General features: G+C 32.5%; 2 protein-coding genes and 1 long non-coding RNA gene across 3 annotated transcripts; 1 reads left to right on the top strand and 2 right to left on the bottom strand.

Moving 5' to 3' along the window:
- Window positions 1–70: 70 nt before the first annotated feature.
- Window positions 71–16928, bottom strand: LOC119831413 (inactive hydroxysteroid dehydrogenase-like protein 1). Its single transcript, XM_038354745.1, has 6 exons — window positions 16696–16928; window positions 5239–5361; window positions 4615–4722; window positions 2814–3034; window positions 1871–2098; window positions 71–1012 (listed from the first exon to the last, which is right to left on the bottom strand). The coding sequence occupies exons 1-6, from the start codon at window positions 16856–16858 to the stop codon at window positions 902–904; spliced, it is 954 nt and encodes a 317-aa protein (XP_038210673.1). The 5' UTR covers window positions 16859–16928; the 3' UTR covers window positions 71–901.
- Window positions 16929–19904: 2976 nt separating this feature from the next.
- Window positions 19905–20623, bottom strand: LOC119829474. The gene is made up of 2 exons (XR_005287806.1): window positions 20374–20623; window positions 19905–20087 (listed from the first exon to the last, which is right to left on the bottom strand). It is a non-coding gene; the product is annotated as an uncharacterized LOC119829474 (long non-coding RNA).
- A 985-nt stretch (window positions 20624–21608) lies between these two features.
- On the top strand, window positions 21609–22398 carry LOC119840450 (ragulator complex protein LAMTOR5). The gene has a single exon (XM_038367076.1). It carries the CDS (start codon window positions 21774–21776, stop codon window positions 22044–22046), a length of 273 nt encoding a protein of 90 aa, XP_038223004.1. The 5' UTR covers window positions 21609–21773; the 3' UTR covers window positions 22047–22398.
- The last annotated feature ends 357 nt before the right edge of the window (window positions 22399–22755 follow it).

Below are 22755 nucleotides of genomic sequence, written 5' to 3'. Positions count from 1 at the left end.
GTGACATAGGCTATACATATGTACCAATGGCGAAGCCGGTGCGAACTGCTAGTATGCAATAAAACACGAGTTTTAAAAATAATCTTTAATATCATTGAATTCTCAGCGCACCAAGAATCAACTCTAAAAAACTATCCTTAACAATAAATTTGATATGTATTTTACAAACAAAATAGTTAAAATCCCACTATAAGTTTCTAGAAGATTATAAGCCCCTCAATTACGTTAACAACATAACTTTTATAATACTTAAATGCAATTATATAACAAAACTTACATTGATATTTTTGTCTATGAAAGTGTATTGATTTTAAGCTTCATTATAAACTATGATCGTTTATTTTCAATCGCTTAACAATTATATTTTTTCATTTGAATACAGCAAAATCTAATTTCTTTTTGAATTAAAGAAAAATATTTGAATTACATAAATTAATTTTTACCTATGTCGTTGCCCGGTGATTAAAAAAGAAGCCTTACAAATGAATAACACATAATTTATAGAATAAAATAAACAAATAACAGAACCATCTCTAACTGAACGAGACTAAATTTGAATGAGACCACTTTTTTATGCCAGAGCAAGCAAAGGAGCAGATGGACCACCTGATTTAAGTGGTCACCACCGCCCATAAACACTTGTTACACTAGAGGTGTTACAGGTGCTTGGCCAGCCTTTTAGTGCCATATACTAAGACTTTTCTTGAAGGCCCCAATGTCGTAATTGTCTTTTATTGACCACTAATAGGCATCAGCTTAATAATCATAAAAATCGGTTCACCCAGAAAGAGTTTACGCGTTTTTTAACAATCCAAACAGCTTAATACCTAAATCTAACAACTGAGATACCTAAACCCATTTGACTATGACTTAGAAATTACTATATTCACTAGAGTCTTCCTTATTGAGCCTTTATCTTTGTATTTTCCAAATACTCCTGGCGGAAGTCTTTATTTATTCGCTCTCCAACGTAAATTCTGAACCATTCTGGCGCGCATTTGATGAAAAAGTACTGAAATGTAAAAGAGATATGATTAGTCTCAACACATTTATTGACATATATCTTATTTTATTTATTTAAACTCTTTATTGCACAATGCAAACATAGAAAAAACACTCATGAGATGTATAAATACAGGGACAAGTTTTATTACATAATCTCCGTCACTCAAAGCTAGTGTTACAGAAAATTTCTCTGGAACCATTTTTGACATTATAATTTTATCATAATTATAATTTTGTATTTTGCACAACTGAGTTTTCCTTACTGAATTTTTATTTTGATACGAAAAAAGAAATCTATGTAAAATAATAGAACAGCTATTAGCTACTTATACAACCGAAGCCAAACATAAGAAACGAACAATTTTAAGCTTTTTGATAATGGACAAGATCCTGAAAATGGGATGAAAATGTTATTTTCCATTTCATGGAGCTAAGATAAGGCTTAAGAACTATGTAACGCGATTAAAAGACGTACTTAAACGTTTTATGTTTTCACAGTGAAGTGAATTCGAAGAGATTGAAAAGAAGAAAGAAGACGCTTCGAAGTGCCTCTTAATGGATTTTTTGGAGATGATATCTTTCTATTTGTATATAGTGATGTTGACTGCTTTTGTTAGATAGCTTATGATTTAAAATAATTGCTGTTAACTATTCATTGCGGGCAACTGAGGTGATTGTTTGCCTGATGGTAAGAAATCACACCACCCATGATCTTTCGCAGAGGTAGTGCCTCTGCGGATGCGCTGTCCGCTTTAACCAGTAAGGAAAAATTAAATCATCGACTATTGGAAAGAAGGAATGGACTGGAACAGGTGAGGAAAAGGAAACGGGCCTCCGGGAACTTCCTAAGAATCCTCATGCATACCTGTATCCCATGCGTCCAATACCCTGTAGTGTTGCTAACTCTGCCGAGCAGGTTCACAGCGCTGCGTGCGAACGTGCGAGCGTCCGGCACGAAACTGTTGCCGTCGAGCAATCGCTGCGAGAAGACGTTCATCTTGGTGGCAACGAAGAGTGGGGACACGTGCTGCACGTATATACCCAGCGGGGCGTACTCCTTGCGGACCGCGAGCGTGAAGTTGCGGACGTATACCTGATCAAAGTAGTTTTGATGAAACTTGATGGTGACTTTTTGATCGATTTCATAACGGTCGGGCTTAGGAAAAAATATGTAAAGAGCTTTTTTATGGAATATTTATTAATTTTTAATTCTTATGATCCATGACTTATGGTTTAGTGCTTTTTTGATTTTGAACTTGCCGTTTCGGTAAAAACCGCGAAAAAATATTTTTTCACCTCTAATGTTCTTTTTTTGACAATTTTACCAATGTTCAACTAAGTAGGTTTAATCTTATATTTTATTTAATTTGACCGAACTATTAGTAAAATGTCATGTGATTCGCAGTTTTTTATTTGCATCCACGAACATAGGCTCGGACGCAACCACGCACACATATACAACAAGCCTATTGATATCCCAAATAGTTATTGAACTATGTGTTACACTACTCCAAAAAAAGGTCTGTGTGTGATTTACACACGATAGAAGTGAAACTTCAGTAAATCGACAATAGAATGAGATGAATATATATAAAATAGTATGTATATTTCTGTCTCATTCTTTGTCGGCTATATTCTACACATTTTTGTATATGTGTCTCTTACCTGTCGTTTTTCCGTTGCATCAGGTTTGAAATCACAACGATTCTAAAGAAGTTTCACTTCAAAAATCAACCTTCACTATTTCCTACTAGCCAAAAACCGATAAATTTCAAAATTGCTAAAATGTAAAGATAGAGTTAAGATACCTTGCTGGCCGCATACACCGCCATCAGCGGAAGCGGCTGCAGCTCCGAGCCCGAGGAGATGTTGACCAGCGCGCCGCGCCCCCGCGCCACCATGCCGGGCAGCACCAGCCGAGTCATCGCGGTCACAGCTAGCACGTTCACGTTTATGATTTCGCAGGCCTTCGCGGGGGGCAGCTCGCATAACGGCATGGGGTAGTCGTATTGAAGGCCTACATTGTTCACTGGAATTTGGGTACGATTTAGGTTATGGTTCTTTTTCATGGACTGCGCTAATATTAGAAAGAGAAAGAGAAAGCTTTGATTGTTTATTTGTATTGAGGACACCCTGAAGCTACTGGACCGATTTGAAAGGGTAAAACGGAAATAAAACTTTGTTTTCCGTCCGTCTATCACCCAGGCTATGTCTCATGAACCGTGATAGTTTGACAGTAGGACACGTAGTTGAAATTTTAGAGACAATGTAGATGCTTATTTTTCTTGCCACCATAACAACAAACCTATATAATCTTATACCTTTAAAAGAGCAATTCTTGTATATATATATATATAATTGGAATCTCGGAATCGGCTCCAACGATTTTCATGAAATTTAATATATAGGGGGTTTTGGGGGCGATAAATCGATCTAGCTAGGAATTTTTTTTAGAAAATGTCATATTCGTGTTTTGTTTTTCCCGACATCTATTGGTGAATAATAATACTATTTTGCTTCGTAGATAGCTGGACAACTGAAATAACACAAAGGCACTTATACCGATATTCCTACGGGATACGGACTTACGCGGTTTCAACCGCGGGTCACAGTTAGTAAAAAATAAATCGACAAATGTGTTTCGAAAGCGTAAAATTCGAGACCTGCTGCTGTGAAGCAATTCGGTTATTTTTTTATGTTTTTGTTTAGAATGGTTCTTATGGAGAGAAAAAACATAAAGTTGAGACGCTTACTTGAAGTTGGGATTTTAGCTTATTTGTACGGAACCTGCGTTGTCGCGAATCCGACTCGCACTTGACCGATTTTTATTTAATAATTCAACAAAAAAGAGATGGCTTTTAGCCAGGCCGCCATTTGCATACTAGTTTTTGTAAAATTTTATTTCTTTTTTATATTTTGAAAGTGTGCAGGTGTGCAATCCTATTAATATTATAAATGCGAAAGTTTGTATGGATGTATGGATGTTTGTTACTCTTTCACGTAAAAACTACTGAACTGGAATAACTGGAATAACATATAGGCAACTTTTTATCCCGATATTCCTACGGGATACGGACTTACGCGGGTGAAACCGCGGGGCGCAGCTAGTAAAGAATAAATAAATAAATAAAAAGGTTACTATGACATTGGTAGTCATTCAGACAGTTTATTTTATTGGACATGCAAATATTGACTACAAATTAAAATAAATATAAAAATATTTAACATTTTAAAGGTGAGAAAATCAGTGTGATATTTTGTCAGTTTAATAAATATTGACTTTACATATCGTCTGGGCTTGCCTTACATATAAACATTGATGTCATCGATATTAAAAAACGTCTTAGATCCTTCTTATATTAATTGCGAAAATGTGCATGTTTGTTTGTTTGCTCCTTTTACGACGCAACGGAGTCAATTAGGTAATAGGTATGATTTTTATTTCTAGAAATAGTTACAATAGTTATTTTTCTTTGACTTGAGTAACTAAATTAAACGTTTGTCCGCCTATTCTCGTATGTCTACTTAAGACTTCAAAATGCATATATGTTTTATCGTCATATTTGTATTTATCAAGACGTAACTTCCTAGATGCAATTTACACCTTACCTAATATACCGACTGGTATGTCTTTCAGTTCTTCTTCAATATGCTGGTATACTTCCTCACCCTTGCTGAAGTCTGCGACGATTATTTTCGTCTTTACTCCATGTTTCTCTGTAAATGAAATGTATTTCTATGAACTCCGGACGAAAAAAATATGTTATATAAGTGTGACGTCGTTTGTGTGTGTGTGTGTGTGTGTGTCTGTACCATATTTCATTACACACGGATTGACCAATTCTGATGGTTTCTTTTGTCGATGTTTTTTTTTTTCAATTGAAAGCAAACTGATGCAAAATTATAATCCGATATCTTGTGAATTGTTTGATTTATTTTTGAGTGTTTTTCGATTGCTTGTGGGAGAAAAATAAAATACTTTATTATTAACATAAGAAGTGGTGTGGTGTAGCCGGAGACCCGTATCCTTTTCTTTACCCTTCCCAGACCTTTCCTTTATTCCTCTCGTCAATCCCTTTTTAATCCCTTTCTAACTTGAAGTTGGTAATCCATTTGTAGAGTCTCTTCAAATCTTCATGGGAGGTGGTAGCGCTTACTATCAGGCGACCCACCAGCTCCATTGCCGGCGATGACATGCAAAAAAAATATATATTTAGGTATTAACCTACTCACCGATCTCCCCAGCGACGCTCCTCAATTTATCCGGGTTTCTACTGATGAGGACGATGTTTACTCCCCTCTGCGCCAACTCCAGCGCATAGTGCTTGCCGATGCCATCCGTACTGCCAGTTATCACTGAAATATTATATAAATAAAAAATAAAATAACATAACCTTTATTGCTGAAGTTAATTTACAATGATTTTTCATACAAATATGTTTACTTTATAACAATTTTTTTTAATTAATTAGGTATCGGTAAACGATCGTTTCTACGTTGCAGCCTGTCTCTCGACATAGGTCTCCTATTCTTTCTTTCGCTATACGAGTCCATATTGGACCTGCTATTTTTCTTATGTCGTCCCCCCATCTTCTAGATTGTCTGCCTCTTTTTCTTTTTGAAATATTAGGTATATATCGATCATATAAAAATCCATTTTGGTATATACAAACAGCTGTATAGGTATACGACAAGGAAAATCAACATGGATAAAATTACATGCTAATATTTAATTTATACTTATCTATACTAATATTATAAAGGAAGGAAGGAAACATTGATAGTAATACAATTTCAGCAATTGTGAACCGATTTAGGAATTGTTTTTATCTAGTTCGAAAGAGTTTATTATAAGTCCCATTATCATCAAGTAAATATGTCGCTACTAGCCAAAAGGCAAGGTGCCAGCCAAGTCTAATGGTAGTAGATACCTACTATCTCCTTACCACATAAAATCACTAGTAATATCTTACTAGATCTGTCATCTGTGTACTTGACTTGGTTGGCATTAAATATATATATAAATCGATATAGTAACTCATGTGGAAACTGTGCATTTCTGTTTGTATGTTCCCTTTCTTTTTCTCGTAAAATAGTCTTTTCAAGCCCGCATAAGTAGTACCTATAGTACTAATTAGGTATACAGTTTAGTATAAAGAGTTTGTTTGAACGCGTTAATGTCAGGATCCAGTGGACCGATTTCAAAAGTTCCTCCATTGTTGCATATGTACGTGATGCCTGAGTGCTATAGGCTACATGTACTACGAGTGAATCCGGGGCGGACAACTAGTTACGTATGAGTACCTACGGGAGAAGCGGCTAGTGTTATTTAATTTAATCGGAAAGTTACCTTCAGAAGTTTAACGATAACATTCATAATTACCTCAGACGTTTGTTGGTGATGAAAAATTTACGTATTTCACAATTTGTCGGTTAATAACGTGATGTAGATGTTATCTTATATTTTAAAATGAATTATTTATTTGGTTACGGCCTATGAATCAATTTGTACACTGGTTACCACAACAAACATTTTGAAATAAGGAAATTTAATAGGATAATGTTTAGGATAGAATAGGATAGAGAATAAAATAGAATAGAAATAATAAGTGTAGGTTCGCTGGCCACAATTGGCAACAAAGAGCCAAAGATTGGGCGTGCCTTATGAGAGGCCCATGTCCAGCAGTGGACTGTCAAAGGCTGATGATGATGAAGAAATATAATTAACTTGTAACGATATTTTTTGCTGTATAAAATTCTGTTTTAACTAAGCTACTCTTATGTTATTAGTCTTCTAGTATAAACCCACATTTAAATTAAATCTTTTCATTTTTCTATATCCTAAAGTTGCCTTGAAAAATGTCATCAAAGTGAAAAGGCCACGAATTTGTTCAGTGAAGATTATATGCGGAATTGTTTTTGTCTTATTCCTAAGCTAATTTCAATGATATAGAATTTCGGAACATTATAAATTTATTCATTATTCTATTGAACATCATAATAGCGTAAGCTATGGTCACGACTCACAACTCCACCTCGTGACCCTTATTACAGCAACAACGTAATTTTCTGCTTGAAAGTAACCTAACCTCACTTAGCTCACACGCTAACATTGCGAAAGGAGAATTCTATAAAGACATAATGACCTGACTCAATTTGGGCGAATCATGTAATGTGGAATATATTCATCGGTTGACACATTGAAATGTGATATTTTAAAATCGAACCTCAGTATCTACTAATGATATAAATGTTACATATTAAAAAAATAGAATTGCTGTTAAAGATGTCTCGTTAATTTTTCGGTAGGATTGCCAGTTTAAAAGATTGTGAATTATCGTGAATTTGAACTTCTATTAATCTCTCCTAAACAGCCATCAAAACTTATATCCTCGAGGAAACGCAAGTGTGATTGTAACTTTTCAATGGACTATTGGTTTACGAAAAGCTCCACCATCCTCCATGATTCCGTTTTTTATCCCATACCACTCCCCTCTATAGTAAGCAACACCCGTAACTAATGTTATGGACGTCTCTGGGCTGCTTTAGCTTTTAATATAGGGCATTGGATCTGCTGTTTCGTCTTCTAAAATATAAAAAAATCACAAAATCAAGGCCCGGTTATGATTTCGAAACGTTTCGTAACTTGTTGCGACACCACTATCCGATTTGAGTCGTATAATTATTGAACGAGGTCAATGTTATATCTGTTACATTAATTAACATTTATTGTATTACTTCAATCATGAATGGTATTCCAATATAAATATGAACGAAATGAATAATACTTTATTGTACATCATAAACAATACAATTACAAAGAACATAGGTAAATTAAAATGTAACTTAATATATGAATTGCTACTGCATGGCAAAAGACGCTGGTCTGAATGCCCGCCTCGTGATAAATTTTTTCTATTCTTCCAAAATTTCCGACCTGTGTCTATTTGCCAAACCGTAACAACGCCTAGCCTCTCGACCACCCGTGATCCCGCCTCAGCAATCGAATTTGTTCTACTCTTTCGGTTAAGGGACACCCTAAATGTTTTCTATTCCTTAAAAAAAATTGTAATATGAAAGAATAAACAACCTACACCCTAAGTATGCTCAATGTTATAACCACAATAACAATAATCCTATCCTACTCATATTATAAATGCGAAAGTTTGTAAGTATGTGTGTGTGTTTGTTGCTCTTTCACGCAAAAACAACTGAACCGATTGCAATGAAATTTGGTACGTAGATAGTTGGACAACTGGAATAACATATAGGCAACTTTTTATCCCGATATTCCTACGGGATACGGACTTATGCGAGTGAAACCGCGGGGCGCAGCTAGTGTTATACAATTATGTAAATATGGTATGTTTGTTGAATTCTACAATCGCTCGTTATGTTTGCATTGCTACGGCGAATTGTTGGAGATTTATCTTGATGAAGCTGTTTCTTCACGTGGATGACGTAAAGTTTGCGTCTTCGAAGTTGGCTCGGCAAACAAATATATGCTTGCTCATTTATCACTATATTCGAATAGGTACGTACAATCGATAGATACTAGAAATATTGTTCAAGTGTAATTATGTCATTATACATAAAGACCTTATTCCTTTATTTTAAAAAATATTGTGATTTGTGACTATAGTTTAAATTCATTAAAATCAGTATCGCGCGAGTCGAATTCGCGACACTATGGGTTCCAAACAAATAAGTTAAAGAGCAAACGTTGCTTTACCTGAGATTTTTTCTTTCTTATTATAATGGCAAAATTGTAATTACTACAGTATAAATCTTATGTGATATTGACTTACAAATAAAATAACAACCGTTATATAAACACATATTTTATTTAAAAATTTATCCCTATTTCCCTTGGTCACGCAATCACGCGTGAACGGCTCGACTGATTTTAATTCTTTCACCATTAGAAATTTGCAATTACACTGAGTGACATAGACTATATATGTACCACGGATAAGACTCTAAGATCAAGTGTCTAACTAGCTACGACGATTCATGAGTCCCGTTTTACCCTTGAAGTAGAGAACCTTAAAAATATCAACACTACAAATATGATAAGTGCTAATCTCAACACGGATCCAAAGATGCTTATTGCACTATAAACAGACAATGATATCATTGAAACTTTATATACGGATAAATTATGGTTATAATATTTCATATTGTATAATAAGTATTTTTTAATGATCTGCAATCAGTCGTAAGACTATGAGCGAATGAGTTATAGACACGTATAAAAAATTAAAAATGTTTACAAACGTATTATCTATATTAATATTATAAAGCTGAAGAGTTTGTTTTTGGACGCGCTAATCTCAGCATTTGCAAAATTCTTATATGATAATTTATCAAAGTACCTGTCTGGTGAGTTCATGGGCGGAAGCTAAGAGAGTAAAGAAAAATATGGTTATTACAATATACTTGATTTATTTAAACACAAATTATATAGATTCCAATCATATTGAAACCCAACTTACACACTATAAGAAATTCCTATATAGCCGCTCTCACTCAAGACTAAAAATAATTGTTACCTCTTTTTTTTAAATACAAAATGTGCCGAGTTAAATTCTCCATCCTCGAGAAACCTACAACTCGAATGTGTTGGCTATTTTATAATATTGGTAAGGATTTAAATTAAAAAAAAATATAAATCAATATTACATTAAAATTCATTTCATTCATTCTTTTATTTTGATTGATCGAATACATATATTCAAAAAATTCGGAGTAGTTAAACAGATGTTATTACAAATATAAAACTTTCTCTGGAATCACTCTACGAGTAAAAAAAAATCAAAATTCATAAACATAGGAACAGTGAAAGCGACTTTTTATATACTATCGATGGCCAGCAATGAGAGGCCATCTTAGCCCCTCGTTATTTATCTTGTTTAGAGATAAATTATACGACTTCAACGTGATTTATAGAAAATTGAGAAAAGATGCACGTTGTGCATCAAGGTTCTTCCTGACTGAATAGTCTTATTAAGAATACATATTACACTTAAGTGGTCGAAAGACATTAGACATCATTTATTAAAGACGGCTTCGAGCTTTCGTGGCATAATTACACCATTTTAGGCTCCGTAGACTTATATGGGTGTATGATGTGGCTACAATAAAATCATTAAATCAAATATACTCGTATATTTCTCTATCGCAGTCTATACTCAATTATTGTGGAATAAAATACAACATGGGGCGGTGCAAATAAATTAAAATTAATTTATCTTTAAAGGGGCTTGATTTTATATAAGAACTGTGGCTTATTGTCTGTTGGGAAATTGTATAGAATGGAAGAATTAAAAATAGGTTATTGTGTATTTTGAACTCTGTGTTAAAAATTTACGTAAATTTAATTAAACCTATTTTTAATCCTTCATTTGAATTTCGTTGAAGAAATAATACAATTGAAATACCGCATACTAAAACTTCGTACGCTTAAAGACAATTCGCTGCTCAGCCTTCAAATTGGTATAACAAAATAAAAAAAATTAATATATACATAAATTACAAAAAAAGTGTAAGAAGGTTATAACGGAATGATTCAAATCATTGCTCCTGTATTAAACGAGCCGGGCCAAACGAAGTTCCTATTATAAAAGATCAAAGGCGAATTTTAAACACAATTTTTTCATTATATTTTTTTAACCAACGTTTCGTACACTACAGCGAGCGTCAGTGAGTGGTCACGGGGAGGCTAAATGTCACATTTCATAGTCACACTAAAATCGTATCGTCGACAAATCATAACAGACAATAAAACTTGTTAAATTAAATTCAATACAAGAAATACAAACTAGCTTACCTTGCTTGCGCTGGAATTGTAAAGTTTCATGAAAACACTGGACGTGGAGAATTACATGATTTCAATACCGTAACAGTTAAGAATAAAATACGATCGTAATAATATGCGTTTTGCCTTTATTACAACATTTATTACGTATTTATCACGCTTTGTAAAACTTGGTAATCTATTAACAATTAGTGTAAATGGACTGGAATACATTTTTAATTATTGAGAATAATTATTAAATCTAAATTATTTATTCCTTAAAGTATTTTTAATTTATGTACGCAAATAAATGATTACTTTAAAATTAAATCAAGTACATATAAAATTAACTATTACAAAAACTTTAATACGTAAGTACCTACTACGAAAAAAAAAGTGCGATGTCATGACTGATGCAAACCACAATTTTTTATTTGATTAATTACTATCGATTAGTAGTTTAAAAATAGACACGTTATAAATTCATTGGCAACTGCTGAATCTATTAAAATTTTTACTAATACTCCAGTAAAAATAATTATTTTTTAACAAAAAGCTACACGGCCTTCAAACGTCAGAACAAATCAAATTTAAATGGGACCACATGGAAAGCACCAGCTTTCAAATAAAAATAAATTCACCCATTAAAAAGTTATGAGCTAACAAACACAACAAAAAGCAGTCCAATTGATAACTCTCTCGTTTGAAGTCGGTTGAATAGTGAACACGTGTTGACCAAAAATTTACAGTTTTCATTATATTAAATTAATTAACAAATGGATTTTATATAGATTCATTTATTACAGTAAATAAAAATATAATTGTGATATACCTATAATTGGCTAAAATCAACGTTCGCCTTTTGTCATAAACTGTTTGTCAAACTCGTGTATTCTTTTTATTTTACTCCATAACTGCATGACTTTAAAACCAATTGACGTGATTATTTCATTTGGTCATTTAAGAATTTTGAGTGGTATCTGCCTTCCCAGATAGTCTTCCCACGTCAGTGACCGTTTTTGTAATAAATTACTAGTTATTTTAATCGAATTTACTTATTTTGTACAAAACGTTTTACAAAAACCTATGTTTTGTCGAAGGCTATTCACCTGAATTCTAATCCTCGAAGCTCTGAGCCTTGTCATTGTGGTTTATTGATGTGATTATATGATAGAAACCTTTGTTTATTCAGACTTCCGAAAATTATGTTAAGAAAAGACGTTATAGTATTAAATCGTAAATCACTTGTCGAATATAATTAGTCTACTTTATTTTTAATTATAGACTTATCCCACTGCTGTTAAATATATAGACAATAAATACGCTTGGGTGTACACCGCGAGAACCGATTACTTGAAAAGTTTAGAGATTAACACAATCTTAGTAATTCATACATTCTGTACAAAATTAAAGAAAAATCCTATAAATCAGCGTTATCAATCTATTATCTATCCTCCAACAAAGTCTAATTGCATGAAACATTCGTAATCCAAGCCTATGTGCTAATCCAGTCTATAATCTATCTCTATAACAAACTTTATGATACGATAAGATGTTCCCATGGGAAGGAGGAACAAACATCATATATCTATTCATCCCTTCTTACAAACATTCGCATTCATAATATTATAAGTAGGAAGTAAGATATTAACAACGTTTATTACCCTTAAAAGCAATGGTTATTCATATCTGTACATTAATAGGTACAGACTACTACTACGAACTTTCTATCTTTGCAATACGAGCCGAGCATCGTCTATAAATGTGAAGTCCCGTGTCCCCTAGTGGGGTATGGGGCAGATGATGAACATCTGTTTCACTGATCGATTTTCTTTACGGACAAGTAGGTGATGAGCCTTCTGTGTCCTGCCAGATCGAGACATTTTTATTTTGTGCGTCCCCACCGGGAATTGAACCCAGGACCCCTCGGTTCTACGCTCACGCGTTAACCACTGTATCAAGGAGACGGTCAGTTTCTCATTATCGTCTGTTACGTGTATCTAAATGAGAAAGTCACATAAAAATTGACCTATCAACTCTTTATTTAATGATTTTATTCGTTGCATCTTTCCCCAGTCATGTACAGAAGTTCCCTATAGGTCAATCGCATAAAACATTACTCAACCTTCCAATGCACACCTATGACGAAAATCATCTTCGAAGCGTTATGCAACTTGTATTGCACACACGACTTTCTATTCATTGTTCTGTTAATGACTTCGTGGTTAATAGGGCTGTCAAAAATAAGGTTTTCATTGCTTTTTACTTTGAAGGTTTACATGCTCTGTTTTTTACATAAAATCCTATTCTATTAATATTAAAAATGCGAAAGTTTGTGAAGGTGAATGTATGTGTATGTTTGTTACTCTTTCACGCAAGAACGTCTGAAACGATTGCAATAAAATTTTGTACGTAGGTAGCTGGACATATGGAATAACACATAGGCAACTTTTAATCCCGATATTCCTACGGGATACGGACTTACGCGGGTGAAACTGCGGGGCGCAACTAGTAGTTAATAAGTATATGTATAAGGACACCTTTTTTTGCATTTCACATTATAATATGTATTAATGATTGTACCGTTTCTATAACTGATAAACGATTTATTTTTCTGGTTGTTCGATGGTCGCTACGTTTGGCGTTCGGTTTTAGGTTAGAATTTACATTCCAATAAGACAAAATTCATATGTCCTAAAAGTTATGTCTTAGCAATATCGACATTTATAATTTAACTATAGCAAAACGAAGTTTATAGTGATTCCATAATTGCATATAAACCAATTATAATCAAATACTTTTATAACATATACATATTGATTATTATTTGTATAATATGTTATTTATTTAACCTGTTACCTACGATTTATTTACGAGTACAAGGCAAACACAATGCATAAATGTATATCTTTATTTTTTATGTACGTATGTCAGTAAGTTTTCATCTTAGTCATATCACTACATAGTACAAAACAAAGTCGCTCTCTTTGTCCCTATGTCCCGATGCTATTTAAAACTACGCAACGGATTTCGGTGGTTTTTTTTTTATTTTTTACAACATCCATTAAACCACTTCAAATTAAACGCCTGTGAAGCCGCGGGCAAAAGCCAGTACACTATAATTAAACAAAATGGCTTGTTTTTTTGTTTACCCTAGCAATAAGGACATTGTGAAATAAAAGAACGTTAAAAGTCCTTTTCAATAAAATAAAAAAGTTAACAATCAGGTTTATTGTTCATAATAATTGGTTTTATTAAATGCAATGCATATGTGATGTTAATAAATATATTTCCTTGAACTTCATTCATATGTCTCTTTCACAATAACTGAAAATAGAAACCGAATTGTCGATAGTAAGTGGGTAACTGTTGATTCAATGTCGCTTTCGTAATTTTCATTAATTGTTACCGTTTTATGGTACATAAAATATTAATTTATTCGTCGTAACTGGTGACACCGAAGTGTTCATTTTAGAATATGTATTTAATTGAATTACAACAATTATGATATACGTAAAATAGTCAGTCTTTTATCAATTTACTAGCTGTGCCCCGCGGTTTCACCCGCGTAAGTCCGTATCCCGTAGGAATATCGGAATAAAAATTTGCCTATATGTTATTCCAGTTATCCAGCTGTCTACGTACCAAATTTCATTGCAATTGGTTCAGTAGTTTTTACGTGAAAGAGTAACAAACATCCATACATCCATACTTACAAACTTTCGCATTTATAATATTAATAGGATTTAAGAATTTAATATACTAGATAAAATTGTAATAGTTACAGGACTTTATCGCTTATTGGCAATCTATTCCAGTCTACCCAAGTTAGAGGATAAAAAATAAATGTTACACGGGTATGAAAACTGAAGTATTAGAAAACACATAAATGAATAGTAAGAAACGAAAATGAAGAAAGTTATTTCAGAAAAGAGTTTTATTGAATTCTCTACATTTTCTTATTCAAGTAATACAATATATAATGAATCTTCAGAAGTTATCAAAGTAAATTAGATTGGAAGAAAGTGTATGTGCTATTAATATTTTATGAGACAGTTTACATTTAAAACAAATATTTTATGCCGTATTGTCTAACGCTAATATGCCCCATGAGAATGTTATTTACTCTTTATAATTAAAAACTCGTAGAAAAATACTTTATAACCTCCTCTCAAAATCGAAACCCACATTTTTATAAGAGAATTTTAACATGCATATGTCAACCAGGGTAGTAAATATTCTGCTCCGTTATTCATTATACAAACTGATATTTCCAAAACAAAACACATACGTAATTTCTATTATTAAGAAACCCAAATACAACCGTACAAAATCATGCCTGATCCTACTAATCCTACTATCCTACTAATATTATAAATGCGAAAGTTTGTAAGGATGTGTGTGTGTTTATTGCTCTTTCACGCAAACACTACTGAACCGATTACAATGACATTTGGTACGTAGATAGCTGGACAACTGGAATAACACATAGGCAACTTTTATCCCGATATTCCAACGGGATACGGACTTACGCGGGTGAAGCCGCGAGGTGCAGCTAGTATTTGTACAATGTTTCTTTTCTTTATTATTATTTTTTTTTATACACAGATAAATGTAAAATTATGTATGTAATATTATAATCCTATGATTAGACCTTTAACTGTATTAAAATATAAACCTATTCACATTGTTTTTCCATTCATGGCTGCAGCCCAGTACCTCAGGTGGAACTCGGAAAAAAATTAATCATAATTATATTAATTTTTATCTTATAACTGCCTATATATTTAAAATATCTAAGTAAGTAAATATTTCTCTGATTTGTCAAGAAATATTATGATACGAAAAAAATACGGTTTATACAATTCGTAACATGTCTACTAATATTGTAAATACGCAAGCAACTCTGTCTGTCTGTCGTTTCTTCTCGCCTAAACCACGGAACTAATTTAAATGAAATTTCGTACAAAGATATTTTCATAACTCACGAAAGAATGTAGGATAGTTGTTATGTTATCCCGGAAAATCGAAGAGAATGGATACTAAGTATGCGGGTAAAACCCCGTGCAGCCCGGGATTGTTACCTCCTTTGGCTATGCGGGCGAAGCCGCGGGCGAAATGTTAAGTGAATAGTGGATTATGACTAGAGTATTGTGCTATCTGAGCCAATACTCATACACCGATGACAGTGTCAAAATTATTTTTAGAATAAACGTGATTGGTTATTAGAAACTGTTACATTTTCGCGGAATCTTGATAGACCGGTCAAGTTCTTGTCCTTCACTTTTAAACGTGGTTAAAATAACATTCAAATTCCAGTAATTTAGCCCAGGGTAACCTACTTATATTTTTACTCGTTTTCATGATCCAAGATTGTACATTTATTTTATTTTATTTAAGTTATTACGTAGGTTTTATTTTAAAAATACTTCGCCATATAATAATCATGAAACATTATATGATACGGAATGGATAAGCACAAAATGTATTTACAAAATCTCTTATGTTATCAATTATCAGCGCACAAATACATTTATAAAGCTAGGTTGTGTGCGCTATATAAATCAGCTGTTTATAAGAAATTCGTGTACTTAAGTATTTTGTTTTACGAAAGTTACTTGTATGGTTAAATCACGTCCCTTCAAAGTCATGACATTATTTACTTTAAATACGTTTGTATGGAAAGCATTATATCAAGAACAAATATAATAATAATTACAACATAATCAAAACACTTCATTCCCTCCACTTTCATTCTTTTTTTTTTACAAAGACAATTTTTATTTTTAAAATGATACCACATAAGAAATTCGTTTAAAAATTAAACAAATGTACAATAAGCTATACCAATGTCACAGTTATTATTTAAACGGAATAAAATCAAAGATACGAACCAGCCCAATGTCCATATTTCTTCCATAAAGGAAAGTCTTCAGCAGGAATAAAATACGGTGTTAAATATGATATTAATAATTCTACTACACTTTTCAGCGAATCTATTAAAATGAATGCGACGGCCACAGCGCCTACAATTGCTAATATAAATACTAAAAACATGGCTAAAATATAAATTCACTATGATATTTTAGAAAGCGCACAACATACTGACGCGACGTTTCGTCGACAACTAAATTGTAAATACGGTCACAGCCGACTATTGCTTACATGCAAGTTGTATCAAAAGTTAAAATATCAAATCTTGTTGACCTACAATGCTTATGTCATTGTTAATATAAACTATTCTTACTTGTTATATGACATAATGTAACCTATCGATTTAACTACATAGGATATTACTTGCTTTGAGGCAAGGTCGGATCCTGTCTCTGGAATCCAGGGGTTGAGTTATGAGGTTCATATGACCAAAATATACTACCTCTACTTGTGCTTTTTAACTCTCAATTGCACTGTGTCGGCTTACAAGTGCCGGCATAGTACTGAATTCTTTTATTTTGTGCCCCTCTCTGGTTCTATAAAGAGATCAGTCATTTGAGCTGTTTTTATTAAATCCGTTCACTCAAAATTGATTTAAATCTAAACCAAAACAAATAAATGTAGGCAAAGCAAATAAAAGTGTGTTTATAATAAATGAGGTAATACACAAGAGTTACAAAAAAGGGATGTGAAACGAGCTACAAGAATATTCGAAATTCCTCGAAATTCTATGGTGCCCCTAGGGAATTCATGATATCTATGATACACTCATTTCCCTGCGATATATACAAATGACCTAAACATATAGCCCTGTCAATAAATAAATGTTAGCAAGAAAAAATATTTTTGACAAAAAATTCAACGCCTGTTTAAAAAATCTTGGCAAAAGTCGGACTCACGATGCTAAACGTACCCCGCACAAGTATAGTATTATGTTATCTGTAATAAGAGTAAGGTACTAAAAAACAAATCTAGAAAAACTAGTCACCCAATTAATTTATGACCGTGCACATTTCTTTCGATCTTATTCTCAATGGAACCACATAGTACTAAAATGAAAGACGTACACCATAGTTTCTTACTTAGTGTTTAATATTTATTAGTTTCCGATCATGAAATTTATTTATTATATATTATATATTTTATAGTTTATCCATGAGTAGCTATGGCTTCGATCGGGTACTTCATATTCAAGATTATAAGTAATTTCTTGCGCCCTTATATTTTTTAAGCAAATTTGTAGTAACATAATTTTGCTACTATTATACAAAATATATTTTAATTATATATTACTCAAAATTCTATGAACTAGCGCCACGAATACTACAAGTAGTAAAGCATCGCAACTAGTATGGAATTACTCTATGACATTTTAGAGATCTTCCAGATATTTAATGCAAAGCTCCAGCATAGATTACTCAGTCACTACAATATATATATTTTTTTCAATTTCTCAAAATTTTACCAGTTATTCTATTCCAGGTGGAGACAAATCTAACAAAACTAAAAAATCATTAAAATCCATTCCTCTGTTCTTGATATTTTTTCGGCTTTCATCTGTCTTTTATATGGTTAGATATATAGATAAAGTCAAAATTTTCTTGTTCTAAACAAGTTCTAACAATTTTATTCACCTTATTTACATAACACGTTGTTTCAATTCAAAAATATCGAACCGCAAAAGACTAAAAATATTAGGACAAGTATCCTGCTCATGGGAATATAACATCCAGTATAGTATTATGTTATCTGTTGTAACATTATTACATTTCGGAATCTATAATTAAACTTTTTGAATTTGGTCCAAATTTTGTTTTGTTTTAGTGCAGTTAATTGACGTGTATGATTCATTTTTACATCAATATGTCAATGTAAAATAGTCATCAACGTTCCTGGGGGGATGTATGACTCCAGATGCTAAACCAAATGGTAAAAATTTCCTTCAAATCACAAAATAATCGCGCCAATCGACTAAGAACCCACGGAGTGTTCGAGTTACAAAACCATCAAGAAATGTTATCACAAAAACATACAACACGACTGCTATCATTTTATTTTTATAATATGTGTGTGAAGTGTTATGTAATATCTTTATGAGCATTTCCTCTTTCAAACTCCAATACAACATACAAGTTATAATCAACATTGCTAAAAAAATGTTCAATTTACTGCTTTGATGGATTTTGAATATTTTTTTTTTGTGAGATTACTTTTTGGCGCTAAAAATCTTTTAATATTTTTATACACCCAGTATTGCTTTCAAGACTAAAAAATCAATTGACATCACTGATCACTCACATAAAAAAAAGACAAGCCTTTATGGCCCTAGTGCCGACTCGGACTTGGCCAATATTTATGATCTTAGGAATTAGAATACCTCAAGCTCTAACTCACCTTTACATGGCGCTATACGTGCCGCGTATTTTTTTAATAATTTTTTGGTTAATAACAATATTGTTGTATTTTAAAAGGGCAATACACGAGTCAGGCAATTGCCTCACTTCGTATTGCAATTTTGGCGCGCGTAAATAGTATTTACAATTTTAAAAACATCCAAGTTATCAGGTAATTTTTTATACCATTTTATAAATTTATATACGAAAACATCCATAATATATACAAAGCTACTGGAAAATTATGTTCATGCTACATGCTACGGACAACATGTTTTTTTTTTAATTTTAGTCAATACAATGTTGATAGTAGTGGATCTTTGATTGTGGGGGTCAAGCACGCTTTGGCACGAATTGGGCCAGCTCGCACCGGGGAAGTACCAAGTAAGTTGCTATTGTGTTTCGTACGGTGAGTGGGGGAGCCGGAGGCCCATATCCTTTTCCTTACCCTTCCCAGTCCTTTCCTTTATTCCCATCACCAATCCTTTCCTAATCCCTTCCCAATTAAAGTCGGCAATCCATTTGTAGAGGCGAAAGATCTGCAATTGACCTTACGCTTTTCCAAATGTTCATGGGCGGTGATAGCGCTTACCATCAGGCGACCAGCTCCATTGCCGACTATGACATAAAAAAAAAACTTTGTTAAGAAAGTTACATATAAATATCAACACAAACGGTGTCTGGTACCTAATATAGTCAATCATTTACTCAATGACTGTAGCAATATTCATGTACATATACAGATATAATCAAACTTAAAAGTGAAAACTCATAAAAATGCCAAAATTCATGTTACATCTTTATTTACAACAATTAAACAAAACAAAAAAGACAAAAGCATATCTATGCTTCCTTTAAAAAAAAATATACTTAAACGATAAAAACATTTGTACTTTCTACTTCCTTCCCGCCATTTTCCATAAATGTCATCATTAATTCCTTCCTTTGATTTAGTTTCGCTGCAAATGATGTAAATATAAAAAATACTAACGTCGATAACATGCAATTAAAAATCCCTATTGTGTGCAAATTAAATTATAAAATCTATTAAATATAATTAAACTTACTTAGCTCTATAATCATTCACTCTATCATTATTACGAACTACTAAGTTAATTTAATAATTTTACATTCATTTAGGTTGATATGAATTAAAATTTAATAAATAAAAAATAAAAACAAATATTAACAAATTAACATTGCAAATGCTATTGCAAAATATTATGAACATATTGTTATACGTACCAAAGTTATTAATCTTCGCTCCAATACCGTTTTTCTTGCAATATATTACGACTTCGTAAAATAATATAAGTACGAAAGTTCCTAATAAATAATAAATCAAAAACTCCATCATTGTGATAAGATTATTGAATTCAAATAAGTTTTTTATTTTTATTTTATATCGATTCCTAACTGGTTCCGGTCACTGACTCGTGGCTAGCGAGAGAGGATTAACGTGCATGGTGAAACATCTTGTAATACTTACTGCATGCAGTGTCCTTTCAATGACGCGTCATCGATGCTTTATTTATTTTTGATAAAAAATTTTACCTTAGTTTAGATTTTTTGAACTTGATAACTACTTCAAATATTAATTCTTCAATGAGACTTCTACAATGTAAATTGTGCCATAGGTCATTAGCAAAAATTATAATTTAGGCACCCTTAGATATTGCAATAATAACAGTTCGCTTTTTAAATACATACTATACAAAATATAAAAAACAATCTTGTTTATTCGGCTTGTGTAGTAAGCGGTAGTTGGAAATTTAGGTCATTAATTTATGGTGCACCATGTTAGAAGTATTTCCTTATTAGACTTTACTCATAGCTCCATAATAATTGTTTTATTATATACGTAAGAATATAGCAATGCTAACTGCATTCTGTATGTGGTTAATTATGTAAATTAAAGCGCTATTAAACCATAATATAGAGAAGTTTACTACAAGTTATTTTCAAGACCTTCAAATAACTTAAATTTTTTACAGATCTTTACATAGAAAATAAAATATAAAATAAAGCTAAGGTTAGCTGTATATTTCTCTTTGAAAGTTTTGTATAACAAATTTATAATTTTGTGTAGTTAATAAACTGAAATGCGATGACATTGTTGTGGTATTTTATATTTTGAAGCATTTCAGGCCATTTTCGACTCCCCCCATATCTTCACTGGTTAAAATAGAATGCATTTTTCTGGCATACTATGAGTTTCATGACTGGACTTTCAGAAAGCATTTTTTTATTTAGATCTGTGTTATCAATCATAAATAAATATAATTTTAACAACATTAAAAAATTTAGGCAATGTAGTTAAAAAAAGACCGCGAACCCTCTTAAAGTTGCTCAAATTCTCGTTCAATCTATTCGATCAGTGGAAAATAAATAGAATTTTAGTGATAGCAAACCTAATTTGAATATGTTTACTGACACTGAACTTCAAAACAAACCTGACAAGTGACAAAGACGAGCGGTATGACTTATGAGTTATGAGTGATGTCAAATTAGTAATCACAGATCTGACTTCTGAGTCCAATAATTTATTTTGATTTGTGTTTTGGAGTTTACATTGTCTCTGTATATTGAATTCAGGCTATTCATACAGAATTGTTAAAAGCGTTGAGAATTTCACAAATTTGACCATGGAAAAAGACTTGGACAAAGTTGTTGAGGAAATAATGTCAACACCCAACGTCACTGGATGTTTATTTGCTGATCATAAAGGCTTGTGTTTAGCAGCTAAAGGTGCTGCTCATGTAGATTCCGCTGGAATTCTCGTAGCTATATCCGAACAGGCTTGTAAGCTACAGCCCAATCTGAAGCCACCCACTGTGTGCCTAGAAACTGACCAAAAAATGTGTTTGATCCAACGGCACGGTACTATTACTGGAGGGATTTTCAAATTAAAGGCATAGAATAGCAAGTGACAAATATGCCGCCTTATTCGGTCGCATTTTGTTTGAAGATGTGATGATTCATTCATTTATGTCAGTACCCACAATTTTGCCAATGCCCTGTACTTGTAGATGTATTAAAATTAACAACCATTTGTCCATATCCACAGTGTTATGATTGAAAGGTGAATAAATGAACATTATGTAAAAAGAAGGAAGTTAACAGTTATATTTTTTATGTAAAATACTATAACATTATATTTCATTAAATCTCTCGTTGTATCCAATATAAGAATATGAAGAATTCACAATTATAGATATAGGTATGTAAGTGTTCTGTAATTATTGTTTTAATAAATTACTTATTTATCAAGTTTTTTATTTTCTCTTGTGCTGATGCAAAGAATAGATTTTCCTCTCTGGACACTACATTGATATGTGTTTTAATACCAGATTTTCATATTACTAAACATTCATTCAATTACTTATGTTAACTCCATTCATTCAAAGTCTGTACAAATAAGCAAGTTTTCTATCAAATATCATACATTTAAGATGCATATTAAAACTATGATGGTTTAAAAATCCTTATTTTTTAGGTAAGTAGGTACTAGGGATGTTCAAATAATGTCGTGACCTAATATCAAGAAGCACCAATTTCTCCTTTCACTAATGCGGCTCAAAGGAAAACAGGGGGGTATTATATTAATCCAATATAACCTACGGCCTC

The sequence above is a fragment of the Zerene cesonia genome, chromosome 1 (genome assembly GCF_012273895.1).
Source record: "Zerene cesonia ecotype Mississippi chromosome 1, Zerene_cesonia_1.1, whole genome shotgun sequence".
In the NCBI taxonomy this organism is placed as follows: domain Eukaryota; kingdom Metazoa; phylum Arthropoda; class Insecta; order Lepidoptera; family Pieridae; genus Zerene; species Zerene cesonia.
Note: the sequence above shows the minus strand (reverse complement) of the source record. Positions and strands in the feature narration are given on the sequence as shown.

Coding starts and splice junctions, on each gene's coding strand:
- LOC119831413 (XM_038354745.1), bottom strand. CDS start 16,858: ATGTTTTTAGTATTTATATTAGCAATTGTAGGCGCTGTGGCCGTCGCA. Junction 3,035..4,614: donor CATACCAGTCGGTATATTAG/GTAAGGTGTAAA, acceptor CCCAAATTCCAG/TGAACAATGTAGGCCTTCAA. Junction 1,013..1,870: donor ATTGGACGCATGGGATACAG/GTATGCATGAGG, acceptor TTTACATTTCAG/TACTTTTTCATCAAATGCGC.
- LOC119840450 (XM_038367076.1), top strand. CDS start 21,774: ATGGAAAAAGACTTGGACAAAGTTGTTGAGGAAATAATGTCAACACCC.